General features: G+C 44.3%; 1 protein-coding gene across 1 annotated transcript in view; it reads right to left on the bottom strand.

Moving 5' to 3' along the window:
- The window catches only part of LOC137375727 (dead end protein homolog 1-like), a 36,424-nt gene extending 28,693 nt beyond the window's left edge, over positions 1 to 7,731 (bottom strand). The window contains exons 1-2 of the mRNA XM_068043113.1: positions 7,611 to 7,731; positions 2,984 to 3,451 (exon numbers count right to left, since the gene is read on the bottom strand). Coding sequence (XP_067899214.1) covers positions 2,984 to 3,451; positions 7,611 to 7,731 — 589 coding nt within the window. The remainder of the gene's footprint in view (positions 1 to 2,983; positions 3,452 to 7,610) is intronic.
- Positions 7,732 to 16,641: the final 8,910 nt, after the last annotated feature.

The raw sequence follows: 16,641 nt of genomic DNA, 5'->3' as shown, positions 1-16,641 counted from the left end.
GGCCCCAGCTATTCACAATCTATATCAATTATTTGGATCTGGGGACCAAATGTAATATTAAAAGTTTGCTGATGACACAGTTTGCGGCACAGTGGCGCAGTGGTTAGCACCGCAACCTCACAGCTCCAGCGACCCGGGTTCAATTCTGGGTACTGCCTGTGTGGAGTTTGCAAGTTCTCCCTGTGTCTGCGTGGGTTTTCTCCGGGTGCTCCGGTTTCCTCCCACATGTCAAAGACTTGCAGGTTGATAGGTAAATTGGCCATTATAAATTGCCCCTAGTATAGGTAGGTGGTAGGGAAATATAGGGACAGGTGGGGATGTGGTAGGAATATGGAATTAGTGTAGGGTTAGTATAAATGGGTGGTTGATGGTCGGCACAGACTCGGTGGGCTGAAGGGCCTGTTTTAGTGCTGCATCTCTAAACTAAACTAGGTGGAAATGTGAGTTGTGAGGAGGATGCGAAGAGGCTTCAAGGGGATTTAGACAGGCTAAGTGAGTGGACAAGATCATGGCAGATGGAATATAATATGGAAAAATGTGATGTTATCAATTTTGGTAGGAAAAATACAGAATATTTCTTAAATGATGAGAGATTGGGAAGTATTGATGTCCAAAGGGACCTGGGTGTCCTTGTTCATAAGTCACTGAAAGCTAACATGCAGGTGCAGCAAGCGATTAGGAAGGCAAATGGTATGTTGGCTTTTATTGCAAGAGGATTTGAGTACAGGAGTAAAGAAGTCTTGCTGCAATTGTATGGAGCCTTGGTGAGACCACACCTGGAGTATTGTGTACAGTTTTGGTCTCCTTACCTAAGGAAGGATATACTTGCCATAGAGGGAGTGCAATGAAGGTTCACCAGACTGATCCCTGGGATAGCGAGATTGTCCTATGAGGAGAGATTGAGGAGACTGGGCTTGTAATGCTCCAGAGTTTTGAAGAATGAGAGGTGATATCATTGAAGCATAAAAATTCTTACAGGGCTCGACAGGGTTGATGCAGGAAGGATTTTTCCCCTGGCTGGCAGGTGGGGAGACGTCTAGAACCAGAGGGACACAGTCTCAGAATAAGAGATAGGTCATTTAGGACTGAAATGTGGAGGAATTTCTTCACTCAGAGGGTGCTGACTCTCTGGAATTCTCCATCCCAGAGGGCTGTGGAGGCTCAGTCACTGAGTATATTTAAGACAGAGATCGATAGATTTCTCGATATTAAAGTTATCAAGGGATATGGGGATAGTGCGGGAAAATGGTGTTGAGGTAAATCAGCCATGATCTAGTTGAATGGCGGAGCAGCTCGAGGGGCTGAATGGCCTACTCCTGCTCCTATTACTTTTACTCCTATGAATGACTCCAATCAGTGGAGAGTTTTGCCCCAACTGCCATTACGTCAGTTTTGCTAGGGCTCCTTGATGCCACACTCAGTCAAATGCTGCTTTGATGTCAAGGGCAGTCACTCTCATCTCACCTCTGGAATTCAGCTCTATTGTCCATGTTTGGACAAAAGCTGTAATGAGGTCAGGAGCTGAGTGGGCCTGGTGGAACCCAAACTGAGCATCACTGAGCAGGTTGTTGCTGTTTAAGTGCCGCTGATAATGCTGTCGACGACACCTTCCATTACTTTGCTGATGATTGAGAGTAGACTGATGGGGCCAGATTGGATTTGTCCTGCTTTTTGCGGACATGACATATCTGCGCAATTTTCCACCCGGTCAGGTAGATTCCAGTGTGGTTGCTGTACAGGAACAGCTTGGCCAGAGGTGCAGCTAATTCTGGAGCACTTATCTTCAGCACTACAGCTGGGATGTTTTCAGGGCCAATAACCTTTACTGTATCCAGTGTGCTCAACTGTTTCTGGATATCGTGTGGCGATAAATCGAATTTGTTGAAGACTGGCATCCGTGATGGTGCGACCAAGCAGGCCAAGACAGATCATCTACTCAGCACTTCTAGTCGAAAACTGTTGCAAATGCTTCAGCTTTGTCTTTTGTACTCACGTGGTGGGTTCTCATCATTGAGGATGGGGATATTGATAGAGCCTTCTTCTCTCGCTCATTAATTGTTCACCACCATTCACGACCGGATTTGGCAGGACTGCAGAGCTTTGATCTGAACTGTTGGTTGTGGGATTGCTGATCTCTGTCTATATGCATGATGCTTGTGCTGTTTAGCATGCATATAGTCCCGTAACCAGATTGGCACCTCACTTTTAGGTATTCCTGGTGCTGCTTCGGACATACTCTTCTACACTCCTCATTGGACGACGGTTGCTCCCCTAGCTTGATGGTAATGGTAGAGGGTGGGATATGCCAGGCCTTGAGGTTATGGATTGTGATGAAATACAAACCTGTTGCTGATGATGACCCCCCAGAGTCTCATGAGCTGCTAGATCTGTTCTGAACCTACCCCATTTAGCATGGTGGTAGTGCCACACAACATGATCGAGGTCATCCTGTGAAGAAAGGACATTGTGCCCACAAGGACTGTACAGTGGTCATGCCTACCAATACTGCCACAGACAGATGCATCTGCGACAGGTAGGTCAGTGAGGACGAAGTCAAGTAGGTTTTTTCCTTGTGTTAGTTCTCTCACCACCTGCCATATCACTATTCTGGCAGCTATGTCCTTTAGGACTCAGCCAGCTCAGTCAGTCATAGTGCTATACTCAAGGTCATAAGTTCCCAGATGAACTTATCTATCTTCCCCTCAAAGGCATCTATGCTATTTGCACCAACTATTTCAGGTGGCAGCAAGTTCTACATTCTCATCACTGTCCCAGCCTTAATCATCCTTCATTGTTGTTCCACATACAAGTCACAGAGCGTAAAAAGTACTCTGACCATGGGATGAGACTGGTACCAACTGAGCCAAACTGACCATTATATTGTTGACCACCTGAGACCACTATGAGAAGTTGTCTTTTATAGAGGGTATGGAAGCTTCTGAAATAGTTACCACCAATACTCTAAAAAGGGAGTAAATTCTACCTTCTACCAGCCTCTTCTTTGCCATTGCTGCTGCCCGATGATTCTCATACTTGACAACAGCGAACACGGTCATCTTCTTCCTCCGGGTCGTGGTCAGGTGGAGTGACAAATCCATCACTCCCTCCGTCAGCTCTCTCAACACCTCCAGTACCTCCAGTCTCTGCTTCCCCCATGGGATGCCCCCAACACACAGCTCGTTTTTCTCAGTGCTCCTGCACACCACCATGGGGCACCCATCACGTATTTGGTAGCCATTAAACATTGCAATGGCACACTGGGCATACCAGCGGTTGGCATACTTAGCGTAAGCGAATCCTCGGTTCTCACCACTGAACGTCATCATGAGACGGAACTCGTAGAGTTTACCCGCCGACTGAAACAAGGGGATTAGCTTGTCCTCATAGAGGTCCTGGGGTAGCTTGCCGATGAATACCTCAGACCCAGTCAGAGGAGGAGAGCCAGTCCAACCTGCAGAATAAATGAGGACATCTACAGTCTAATTTATCCAAAGAACTTCAAGAAGACATCCTCCATTCCAAAATCTGATGGGGACCTCAATCCAAAAGTTCTACTACCACTTTGCTTTTGAAGGGCACCCAAAAATACGAACATACGAACTAGCAGCAGGAGTAGGCTATTCGACCACTTGAGCCTGCTCCGCCATTGTATAAGATTGTGGCTGATCTGTTTGTGGACTCAACTCCACTTTCCTGCCTATCCCCAATACCCTTTGACTCCCTTGTTTGTCAAGAATCTGTCTACCTCTGCCTTAAAAACATTCAATGACCCTGCCCCCACTGCTCCCTGAAGAAGGGAGTTCCACAGACTCACGACCGTCAGAGAAAAAATTTCTCCTTGTCGGTCTTAAATGGGAGACCACTTATTTTTAAACTGTGCCCCCTAGTTTTAGTCTCTCCCACATTCTTTCAACATCCACCCTGTCAAGGCTCCTCAGGATCTTACATATTTCAATAAAGATCACCACTCATCCTTCTAAATTCCAATGAATACAGACCCAACCAGTCCAACCTTTCCTCCTAAGATAACCCTTTCATCCCAGGAATCAGTCGAGCGAAAATTCTCTGAACTGCTTCCAATGCAATTATATCCTTTCTAAAGTTGGGAGACTAAAACTGTACACAATACTCCAGATGTGGTCCCAGCAAATGCCCTGTACAACTGTAGCAAAACATTTCTACTTTTATACTCCACTACCCTTGCAATAAATGGCAACATTGCATTTGCTTTCTTAATCACTTGCTGTACCTGCACACTAACTTTTTGTGTTACGTGTACTAGGCCACCCAGATCCCTCTGCATCTTGGAGTTCTGCAATCTCTGTCCATTAAAATAATATGTTACTTTTCTATTTTTCTGGCTAAAGTGGACAAGTTCACACTTTCACACATTATACTTCATCTTCCCAAATCTTTGCCCACTCACTTAACCTATCAATATCCCTTTGCAGACTCATTATGCGCTCTTCACAATTTACTCTCCTGCCTATCTTTGTGTCATCAGCAAATTTAGCAACCATACATTCTGTCACTTCATCCAAGTCATTGATATCGATTGTAAATACTTGAGGCCCCAGCACTGATCCCTGTGACACTCCACTAGTTACAACCCATCTGTGTCTACTCTCTTGTTTCCTGTTAGCTAACCAATTCTCTATCCATGCTAATATAGAACCATAAAAAAGTACAGCACAGAAGGAGGCCATTCAGCACGCCAACTGAATAAACTATCCACCCAAACTAATCCCACCTTCCAGCACCTGGTTACAGGACATCAGGTGCATGTGCAGGTACCTTTTAAAAGAATTGAGGGTTTCTGCCTCCACCACCATTCCTGGCAGTGAATTCCAGACACCCACCACACTCTGGGTGAAAACGTTTTCCCTCATGTCTTCTTTAATCCTTCTACCAATCACCTTAAATTTGTGCCCCTGGTAACTGACCTCCCCACCAGGGGACCCCTCATAATTTTGTACACCCGAATCAAGTCATCCCTCAGCCTCCTCAGTTCCAGGGAAAACAACCCTAGCCTCTCCGATCTTTCCTCATTGCTGCAACCTTCAAGCCCTGGCAACATTCTGGAAAATCTCCTCTGTACTCTCTCCAGAGCAATTATGTCTTTTGTGTAATGTGGCGAACAGAACTGCATGCAATACTCCAGCTGTGGCCTAACCAACACTCTATACAGTTCCAACATCACATCCCTGCTTTTGTATTCTTTACCTCAGCCAATAAAGGAAAGCAATCCATATGCCTTCTTCACCACTCTATCTACCTATCCTGACACCATCAAGGACCTGTGGACATGCACTCTAAGATCTCTCACATCTTCTACCCCTCTCAATAGCCTCCCGTTTATTGTCTGTTCTCTTGCTTTATTTGCCCTCCCCACTGCAATATCTCACACTTCTCTGGATTGAATTCCATTTGCCACTTTTCTGCCCACTCAACCAAACCATTGATATCATTCTGGAGTCTGCAGCTATCCTCTTCATTATCAACTATACGGTCAATTTTTGTGTCATCAGCAAATTTCCCAATCATACCTCCCACATTTAAGTCCAAATCATTAATATATACCACAAACAGCAAGGGACCCAACACTGAGCCCTGTGGAACACCACTGGAAACAGCTTTCCATTCACAAAAACATCCGTCGACTACTACCCTTTGTTTCCTGTCACTGAGCTAATAGTCCCTTGTATCCCATGGGCTTTCATTTTACTGACCAGTCTGCCATGCCGGACCTTGTCAAATGCCTTACTAAAATCCACGTAAACCACATATCCACTGCACTACACTCATCAATCCTCCTTGTCACTTCCTCAGAAAACTCAAACAAGTTCGTAAGACATGACCTTCCCCTAACAAATCCATGCTGACTATCCCTGATTAATCCATGCCTTTCTAAGTGACAGTTTATCCTGTCCCTCAGAATAGACTCTTAACAATTTACCCACCACCAGGTCAGACTGACTGGCGTATAATTATTTAGCCTATCCCTCGCACCCTTTTTAAACAATGGTACAACGTTTGCAGACCTCCAATCATCTGGTACCTCACCTGTATCGAGTGAGGATTTGAAGATGATCCTCAGCACATCCGCTATTTCCTCCCTGGCTTCCTCTAACAACCTATGTTACCCCCTATACCATGGGCTCTTATTTTGGTAGTAATCTTTGATGTGGCACCTTGTCAAACGCCTTCTGGAAACCCAAGTACACCACATCCACAGGTTCCCCTTTATCCACATTGCTTGTTACTTCCTCAAACAACACGAGTTCCTTTTTACAAACCATGTTGACTCTGCCCAATTGCATTGAGATTTTCTAAATGACCTCCTTAATAATAGATTCCAGCATTTTCCCTATGACAGATGTTAAGCTAACTGGCCTGTAGTTTCCTGCTTTCTGTCCACTTCCTTTCGTGAACAGTGGAGTTACATTTGCTATTTTCCAATCTGACAGGGCCTTCCCAGAATCTAGGGAATTTTGGAAAATTAAATCCAACGCATCCCACTGTCTCAGCAGCCACTTCTTTTAAGACCCAAGAATGAAGAAGAAAAGTTATCAGGGGCAGGTGGGAATGTGGAGTTGAGGTTACAACCAGATCAGCCATGATCTTGTTTAATGGCGAAGCAGGCTCGAGGGGCGGAGTGGCCTACTCCTGCTCCTAATTCGTATGTAAGCAGAGCTGGGGACTTGTCAGCTTTTCGTTCTAATAATTTTCTCAGTACCCTTTCCCTGGTGATGGTAATTGTTTTAAGTTCCTCCCTCCCTCTCAATTCTTGATTCACAATTATTTCTGGGATGTTATTTGTATCCTCTAAAGTGAAGACAGGATGCAAAAAATCTGTTCAATTCCTCCACTATTTCCTTATTTTCCATTATTAACGCCCGAGACTCTCTCTCTAAAGGACTCACAGTCAGTTTACTTACTCTTTTCCCTTTTAAAATACCTGTAGAAACTCTTACTAGGGTTCTCTACCTTGGTTGGCCAATCCAGACTTTTTACTGGGGCTAAAAGGGTTAAATTATGAGGACAGGTTTTATTGACTGGGCTTGTATTCCCTTGAGTATAGAAGATTAAGGAGCAATTTGATTAGGTTTTAAGATGTTTTTAAAAATTGATAGCGTAGATAGAGGTAAACTATTTTCTCCATTGAGGGAGAGCCCAGAACAAGAGGCATAACCTCGAGCTAGGCTGTTTCAGGGTGATGCCAGAAAGCACATTCTCACATAAGGGGTAGTGGAAATCAGGAAAACTACCCCTCCCCCAAAAACAAACTGTTGAGGCTGGTGGTCAATTGAAAATTTCAAAATTAAAATTAATAGATTTTTGTTTGGCAAAGATATTGAGGGACATGGAGCCAAGCTGGTTAATTGGAGTCAATTGGATATAGATAGGACACCATCTAAACAAATGGCAGAACATGCTTGAGGGGCTGAATGGCCTACTCCTCTTCCTATGTTTTTTGCACGGTATCTTCAAACTCAAAAAGAAATTGAACAGATGTGACAGCAGTAGTCTCACCAGATTGTTAAAAAAGGATGGAAAATTACACTGGCAGCAGACAGGACAGGAGTTAGAGAACACGTCTTGTGACTAACCTGGAGGAGGTCCACCAAACTTTCTTTGGCCATTGACCTGGACCAGACTGATACCTGTTGCTTCGACCCATGCTTCAAATGCCACTTTATTCGCAGTGTTCAGCAAGACACTTGCCATCATCTGTGAAAGATATTAATACAGCACATTTAGAATTTTACAACCGAAATTCTACTACACCCCATTCTTAAAGGAGGAAAAAATCCTTTGTTTACATATTCAAAGGATTCTGAAATTCCCTTCATTAAAACATAGCCTTTCTGCAGAAGGCCACACACTCTATGAAACGTAGTCCATGTATGTAGAGGTGGAGCCTTTTTGTATCAGAATTCAAACTCAAGTATTGCTTCTACAAACATATAAAAAGGAACAGAGTAGCTAAAGTGACCATTGATTCCTTACAGGATGAGACTGGAGAATTAATAATTGGAAACGAGGAAATGGCAGAGGCTTTGAACAAGTATTTTGTATTCATCATCACAGTAGAAGACACAAAAAGCATCCCAAGAACAGCAGAAAATCAGGAGGCAAAAGGGAGGAACTTATAACAATCACTATCACGAGAGAAAAGTTAATGGGAATACTAATGAGACTGAAGGTTGACAAGTCCCCTGGACCTGATGGTCTGCATCCAAGGGTCTTAAAGGAAGTGGCTGCAGAGATACTGGATGCATTGGTTGTAATCTTCCAAAATTCCCTAGATTCTGGAACGCTCCCAGCAATTTGGAAAACTGCGAATGTAACACCTCTATTCAAGAAAGGAGGGAGACAGAAAGCAGGAAACTACAGGCCAGTTAGCCTGACATATGTTATTGGGAAAATTCTAGAATCCATTATTAAAGAGATAGGACATCTAGAAAATCACATTAGAATCAGGCAAAGTCAACATGGTTTAGTGAAAGGAAATCATGTTTGACAAATTCATTACAGTTGTTTCAGGATGTATCAAGCAGGATGGATAAAGGAGAACCAGCAGGTGTGTATTTGGATTTCCAAAAGGCATTCGATAAGGTACCACATAAAAGGTTGCTAGACAAGATAAGAGCTCATGGTGTTGGGGGTGATAAATTGGCATGAATAGTGGACTGGCTAACTAGCAGGAAACAGTCGGATAAATGGGTCATGTTGAGGATGACAAACTAACTAGAGGAGTGAAACCGGGATCGATGCTGAAGCCTCAACTATTTATGGCCTACATTAATGACTTGGATGAAGGGACTGACTGTATTGTAGCCAAATTTGCTGACGATACGAAGACTGGGAGAAAAGCAAGTTGTGAGGAAGCTACAAAGAGTCTACAAATAGGGATATAGATAGGGTAAGTGAATGGGAAAAAATTTGGAAGATGGAGTATAATGTGGGAAAATGCGAGGTTGTCCACTTTGGCCGAAAGAATAGAAAAGCAGATTATTTAAATAGAGGGAGACTGTAGAATGCTGCGGTACAGAGGGACCTGGATCACAAAAAGTCAGCATGCAGCACAGCAAGTAATTAGGAAGGCAAATGGAATGTTGGCCTTTATTGCAAGGGGGATGGAGTATCAAAGTAAGGAAGTCTTGCGACAACTGTACAGGGCATTGGTGAGATCACACCTAGAGTACTGTGTACAGTTTTGGTCACCTTATTTAAACATTGGAAGCAGTTCAGAGAAGGTTCACTAGGCTGTTTCCAGGGATGAGGGGTTTGTCTTATGAGGAAAGGTTGAGCAGGTTGGGCCTATACTCATTGGAGTTGAGAAGGTTGAGAGGTGATCTTATTGAAACATACAAGATACTGAGGGGGCTTGACAGGGAACATGCCAAGAGGACGTTTCCCCTCCTGGAGGAATCTAGAATTAGGGGTCACCATTTAAAATTAGGGGTCTCCCATTTAAGACAGAGATGAGGAGGAATTTCTTCTCTCAAAGGGTCATTAGTGTTTGGAATTCTCTTCCCCTGTGAGCAGTGGAGGCTCAGTCATTGAATATATTCAAGGCTGAGTTAGACAGAGTTTTGATTGACAAGGTGGGGGGGGGGGGGGGGGTTGAGATAGGCTGGAAAGTGGACTTAACTCCACGATCAGATCAGACATGATCTGACTGAATGGCAGAGCAGACTCATGGGGCCGAATAGCCTGCTCCTGCTCCTATTTCTTATGTTCTTTCACTTCAGCCAACATGATGTCAACAAGGCTTTGAGTTTTGGGGTAGGTAAAATAGCCTTTACAAATACATTCTATAAAATGCAGACTACATACTCTATAAACGTACAGGTGTAGCCTTTGTGCATCGGTATAGAAACTTTGAACGTTTTTTCTTTTTTGGGGTAGATCGACTAGTCTTTACAAAACAATTCAGCTATCACCAACACAAGGCACAATGAACAGAATGGCCTCCTACTGTTCTGTAATTTATACAAATCTATGCGAAGCAGGTTCACCGCCAAGCTTCTTGGCGAAGCAAGTCAGAATGAAAATTGGCTCCTAATCACTACGGTGCCTCATGGTGTCCACGTGAGGGCAGATACTGGATTCAGGCTGTGCTGTGATGCTCCTCAACACACCAACACAGCCTGCCAGCCCTCACAATCTCAGCTCATGCATGATGGAACAGCCACTTGGGTAAAGGACTCAAAGGGAAGCGAGTTCCTGTGGGAGGGAGAGGGACACCAGGCATAAAGGAAGGCTGTCAATTTGCTCTGACAAAAACAAACTGCTGGAAATTGCCGGTCTGGCAACTTCTGTGGAGAGAGAAATAGTTAAAAGTTTCAGGTCGACGACATTTCATCCGAGTTCTCATGCATCAACCTAATGTTAACTCTGTTTTTCTCTCCACAGATGCTGCCAGACCTGCTGTGTATTTTCTGTTTTTGTTTCAGATTTCCAGCATCCGCAGTATTTTGCTTTTAAAGTTTGCTCTGAGTTTGGGCAGGTTCCCAAACTGAAGTTCTTGCAGGTACAATGTAAAGTCCTTCTACACCAAGAAAAACAGGACACGGAATTACAAAAGTGCTTAATGTCTACTTCTCGACAAAGTTACAGTAAATATGATCCCCGTTTAAAACGTACAACACGCGTAAGACCAAGCACTGGAAAGTGTAGACAGCGTTCTATATGGAAACATAAGAAAATGTTACAAGGATTTGCGTGCTAAAGATTAAAAGCTCACCCACCTACCCGTTAGTCCCGGTTCTCAGTAACCAAAACTATGTGCGTCATTCACCCTGTCCGAGTCTCTGCTCCTCCTGAGGGTCTCCGCCCTTCACTCTCACCTCTTTTATAGCCCCGTGTCCCTTGCAACAGCTGACAAGTGCACCGTTGGTCAAGCTTTCCCAACCTGTACTTTGAGTAGAGGGTGAGGGTGAGGGACCCTCCCTCAGTGGGGGTGTTAGTTGTTGTAAACACTGACTGAGCAACTCTGAATTCGATCAGACACTGTGAGGTAAAACAAAGTATCACAAAGAGGAAGTTCTGCCCCAGTAATAGGAAGAATTCTGTTACCTGTATATTAATGAGGAGTTGCCTTGGAAGGCAGACAATGGATTCGTTTCCATCTTTCAAAGTTGAAGCTGCCCTCACAGTGATACATGTGCCTTTTAATCAAATTATTAAATGTTAGTATAGTTGGTGCATCGAATTGGTGTTAAAGAGGAATATTGGAATTGCAAGGCAAAACAGATCCAAGTAGTTCACTTTCTACTATCATGGCAGTTGTTTTCTCTCCACAAGCTACCTAGTCTAATCCAACTGACCTGCATATTCCTCGTACCCTTTAATATTTCTCTTTTTCAACTATCCTAATTCCTAAAAGTGTTATGGTCTGCTTCAATGACAGTTTGTGGCAGAAAATTCCACATTCTAACCAGCCTCTATGTAAAGAATCTTTTCCTAATTTCCCATTTAAACCTTATTATGATCTATGCATTTGCGCATTACCCTCTTGCCAATCAGTGGAAACAATCTCACACTTTAACTCAGCTTAACCCTTAATCATCTTGAAGATTAATTACACCATCCCATTACCTTCCAAGCCCTTCTAAAAAAAATCTTTAATTTCAAGTGACTCTTCACAATTGTCGCTGCTCACAGAATTAAAGAGCACAGAGGGAGGCTATTCAACCCATCATGCCTGTGCCAGCTCTTAGAAACAGCAATCAAATTAGTCTCATTTCCCTGCTCATTCTTAACAAGGAAACATTTACAGGGTTATGAAGTATATATCCAATTCCCTTTTGAAAGTTACTAATGAATCTGCTACCACCACCCTTTCAGGCGGTACATTCCAGATTTTAACAACTCGCAGAGTAAACAAGTTTCTCCTCTCTGCTGGTTCTTTTGCCAATCTCTTAAATCTGTGCCTTCTTGATCCTAACCCTCCTGCCTGTGGAAAGATTCTCCCTATCTACTCTGTCAATTTTGAACACCTTAAATCTCTCCTTAACCTTCTCCTGCTAGAATAGGAGCAGGAATTGGACATTTGGCCTTTAAGCCTACTTCACCATTCAATAATATCATGGCTGGTCTTCTACTTCAACTCCACATTCCTGCCCTATTTATGTTTATTGAACATATAATCTTGCTGAGAGTGCTGGAATCCCAAGTTTCAACAAAAAAAGGATAATCCAAATTTTAAAAATGCTTTAATAACCCATCCCGTCCCCAAAATCCTCAATGAATTGGTTGAAGATTGTGAAAATAGTGCGAATGACACAAGCATTCTCCTGACTGCCAATATAGTGATTTAAGTGGGAAACTCACCTAGGGATGGTTAGTGCTGTGTAAGGAAAACGATCCCAGCTTCTCTGGTTTCTCTATGTAACTATATTCTTTCATCCCTGGTACCATTTGTTAAATATCTTGCGCTTCTGTCTTTTGTCCTGCCAACTGCTAAGGCTCTTCGACTCGCCACACTTTAGCCCCTCCTTTATGGCTGCCCGCCAGCTCTGGCGATCGCTGGCAACTGACTCCCACGACTTGTGATCAATGTCACAGGACTTCATGTCGCGTTTGCAGATGTCTTTAAAGCGGAGACATGGACGGCCGATGGGTCTGATACCAGTGGCGAGCTCGCTGTACAATGTGTCTTTGGGGATCCTGCCATCTTTCATGCGGCTCACATGGCCAAGCCATCTCAAGCGCCGCTGACTCAGTAGTGTGTATAAGCTGGGGATGTTGGCCGCCTCGAGGACTTCTGTGTTGGAGATACGGTCCTGCCACCTGATGCCAAGTATTCTCCGGAGGCAGCGAAGATGGAATGAATTGAGACGTCGCTCTTGGCTGACATACGTTGTCCAGGCCTCGCTGCCATAGAGCAAGGTACTGAGGACACAGGCTTGATACACTCGGACTTTTGTGTTCCGTGTCAGTGCGCCATTTTCCCACACTCTCTTGGCCAGTCTGGACATAGCAGTGGAAGCCTTTCCCATGCGCTTGTTGATTTCTGCATCTAGAGACAGGTTACTGGTGATAGTTGAGCCTAGGTAGATGAACTCTTGAACCACTTCCAGAGCGTGGTCGCCGATATTGATGGATGGAGCATTTCTGTCCTGTCCCATGATGTTCGTTTTCTTGAGGCTGATGGTTTGGCCAAATTTGTTGCAGGCAGCCGCAAACCTGTCGATGAGACTCTGCAGACACTCTTCAGTGTGAGATGTTAAAGCAGCATCGTCAGCAAAGAGGATTTTCCTGATGAGGACTTGCCGTACTTTGGTCTTCGCTCTTAGACAGGCAAGGTTGAACACTCTCCCCCTGATCTTGTGTGGAGGAAAATTCCTTCTTCTGAAGACTTGAACGCATGTGAGAGCAGCAGGGAGAAGAAAATCCCAAACAGTGTGGGTGCGAGAACACAGCCCTGTTTCACGCCACTCAGAATAGGAAAGGGGTCTGATGAGGTGCCGCTATGCTGAATTGTGCCTTTCATATTGTCATGGAATGATACTTAGCAGCTTTGGTGGACATCTGATCTTTTCTAGTAGTCTGAAGAGATCACGTCTGCTGACGAGGTCAAAGGCTTTGGTGAGATCAATGAAAGCAATGTAGAGGGGCATCTGTTGTTCGCGGCATTTATCCTGTATCTGACGAAGGGTGAACAGCATGTCAATGGTCGATCTCTCTGCATGAAAGCCACACTGTGCCTCAGGGTAGACGCGCTCGGCCAGCTTCTGGAGCCTGTTTAAAGCGACTCGAGCAAAGACTTTCCCCACTATGCTGAGCAGGGAGATTCCACGGTAGTTGTTGCAGTCACCGCGGTCACCTTTGTTTTTATAGAGGGTGATGATATTGGCATCGTGCATGTCCTGTGGTACTGCTCCCTCATCCCAGCACAGGCAAAGCAGTTCATGTAGTGCTGAGATGTATGGCAGGCTTGGCACTCTTGATTATTTCAGGGGTAATGCCGTCCTTCCCAGGGGCTTTTCCGCTGGCTAGAGAATCAATGGCATCACTGAGTTCCGATTTTGTTGGCTGTACGTCCAGCTCATCCATGACTGGTGGAGGCTGGGCTGCATTGAGGGCAGTCTCAGTGACAACATTCTCCCTGGAGTACAGTTCTAGGTCGTGCTCAACCCAGCGGCCCATTTGCTTGCGTTGGTCAGAGTTGTGTCCCCTGATTTAGATTTGAGGGAGGCGATCTTCTTGATGGTTGGCCCAAAAGCTCTCTTAATGCCATCATACATTCCTCTGATGTTTACGGTGTCTGAGGCCAGCTGAATATGACTGCATAGGTGTTGCCAGTAGTCATTTGCGCAGCGCCTGGCTGTTCTTTGTGCAGTGCTTCTGGCTGCTTTAAGTGCTACGGATGTTAACTCGCTGGGGGCTTTCTTGTAGTTCAACAGTGCAAAGCACTTAGCGGCTATGACAGGTTCCAGCTCTTCAAAATGAGATTGAAACCAGTCTGCATTCCTCTTTGCACGTTTGCCATAGGTGGTCAAAGCTGACTCATAGATGGCATCTCTGATGTGGGCCCACTTGGTCTCGGCATCCCCTGTGGGAGTGTTTTGAAGGGCTTTTACAAGTGAATTTAGAAATTTTTGTAACAGCTGTGGATGAGAAATTCTGCTCGTGTTGATGCGCGGGTGGCCCTTCTGCTTGGAGTGATGCAGCTTCTTTGGTTTGAGTCTAACCTTGCTGCACACCAGGGAGTGGTTGGTGTCGCAGTCTGCACTGTGGAAGCTGCGTGTGATTTGAACACTGTTTAAGGAGGCTCGCCTTGTGACGATGAGGTCCAGCAATTATAATTAATGGACAATTATAAGTGTTATATTTAACAGGACCAGATAGCTCTCCTGCTGTGTTTCATTGAGATCTTGAATCTATTGGCTATAAATCAGATTGCATTTACATGAATCTAATGACTGGCCAGTGGGCGAAGCCTCCCAGGTTTTGCAAAGGAACACATTCTCAATAAGCAAAGGTAGATGGTTGAATTAGCTTATCACCACAAACCCCCATTTAGTTTTATTTTTGGGATCAAAAGCCTTTACATTCCAAGTGTTTGGAGACCAAAAGAGTAAATAATATCACAAATAAAAAGAGAAAATGCTGGAAATGCTCAGGAGGTCGGGAAGCATCTGTAGAGAGAGAAACAGAGTTAACATTTCAGATCGATTAACATTGGTCAGATAATATCCTATGTGATAGTATCAGGGGTAATATCATAACATTACAACACCCTCCCCAGAGTGATCTGCAATATGAATACAAATTCTTATCCATTTTCACACCTTAACTAACAATTCTTTCGATCCTCCTACCAGGCTGCACATGAGAGAGAGATCGTTAGCTATGCCATGGAAAATAAAAACTGGGCAAGCTGCCCGTGAGATTTGAATTGGATGGAATGATTTAGTTCCTATTCTGTATATGTGAATTGTAAATACATAAGAATTAGGAGCAGGAGTAGTCTATATGACCCCTTGAGCCTGCTCCGCCATTCAATAAGATCATGACTGAGCAGGAAGATAGATGAGGGTAGTGCAGTTGATGTGGTCTACATGGATTTTAGCAAGGCTCTTGACAAGGTCCCACATGGCAGACTGGTTAAAAAATAAAATCCGATGGGATCCAATGCAGCAAGGTGGATACAAAATTGGCTCAGTGGCAGGAAACAAAGGGTAATTATTGACAGTTCCGAAGAAGCGTCACTGACCCGAAACGTTAACTCTGCTTCTCTTTCCACAGATGCTGCCAGACCTGCTGAGTGAATCCAGCATTTCTTGTTTTTGTTGGTAATTATTGACAGCTGTTTTAGCGACTGGAGGGCTGTTTCCAGTGGCGTTCCGCAGGGCTTACTACTGGGTCCCTTGCTTTTTGTGCTGTATATTAACGATTTGGACATAAATGTAGGGGGCATGATCAAGAAGTTTGCGGACGACACAAAGATTGGCCGTGTGGTCGGTAGCGAGGAGGATAGCTGAAGGCTGCAGGAAGATATTGATGGTCTGGTCAGATGGACAGAAAAGTGGCAAATGGAATTCAACTTGGAGAACAGTGAGGTGATGCATTTGGGGAGGTCAAACAAGGCAAAGGAATACACAATTAATAGGAAAATACTGAGAATTGTAGAGGAATTAATGTACCTTGGAGTGAATGTCCACAGATCCCTGAAGGTAGCAGGACACGTTGATAAGGTGGTTAAGAAGGCATATGGAATCTTTCCTTTATGAGCCAAGGTATAGAATACAAGAGCAGGGAGGTTATGCTAGAACTGTATAACTCATTGGTTAGGCCACAACTTGAGTACTGTGTGCAGTTCTGGTCACCACATTACAGAAAGGATATAGTTGCACAACAGAGGGTACAGAGGAGATTTACGAGGATGTTGCCAGGACTAGAAAAATGGAGCTATGAGGAAAGATTGGATAGACTGGGGTTGTTCTCCTTGGAACAGAGAAGGCTTAAGGAAATCTGATTGAAATGTACAAAATTTTCAGGGGCTTGGATAGAGTGGAGGTGAAGGGTCTATTCACCTTAGCAGAGAGGTCAGTGACGAGGGGGTTTAGATTTAAAATGATTGGTAGAAAAATTAGAGGGGTGATGAGGAGGAAATACTTTTTCACC

This window comes from Heterodontus francisci, chromosome 12 (genome assembly GCF_036365525.1).
Source record: "Heterodontus francisci isolate sHetFra1 chromosome 12, sHetFra1.hap1, whole genome shotgun sequence".
NCBI classification, from domain to species: Eukaryota; Metazoa; Chordata; class Chondrichthyes; order Heterodontiformes; family Heterodontidae; genus Heterodontus; species Heterodontus francisci.
Note: the sequence above shows the minus strand (reverse complement) of the source record. Positions and strands in the feature narration are given on the sequence as shown.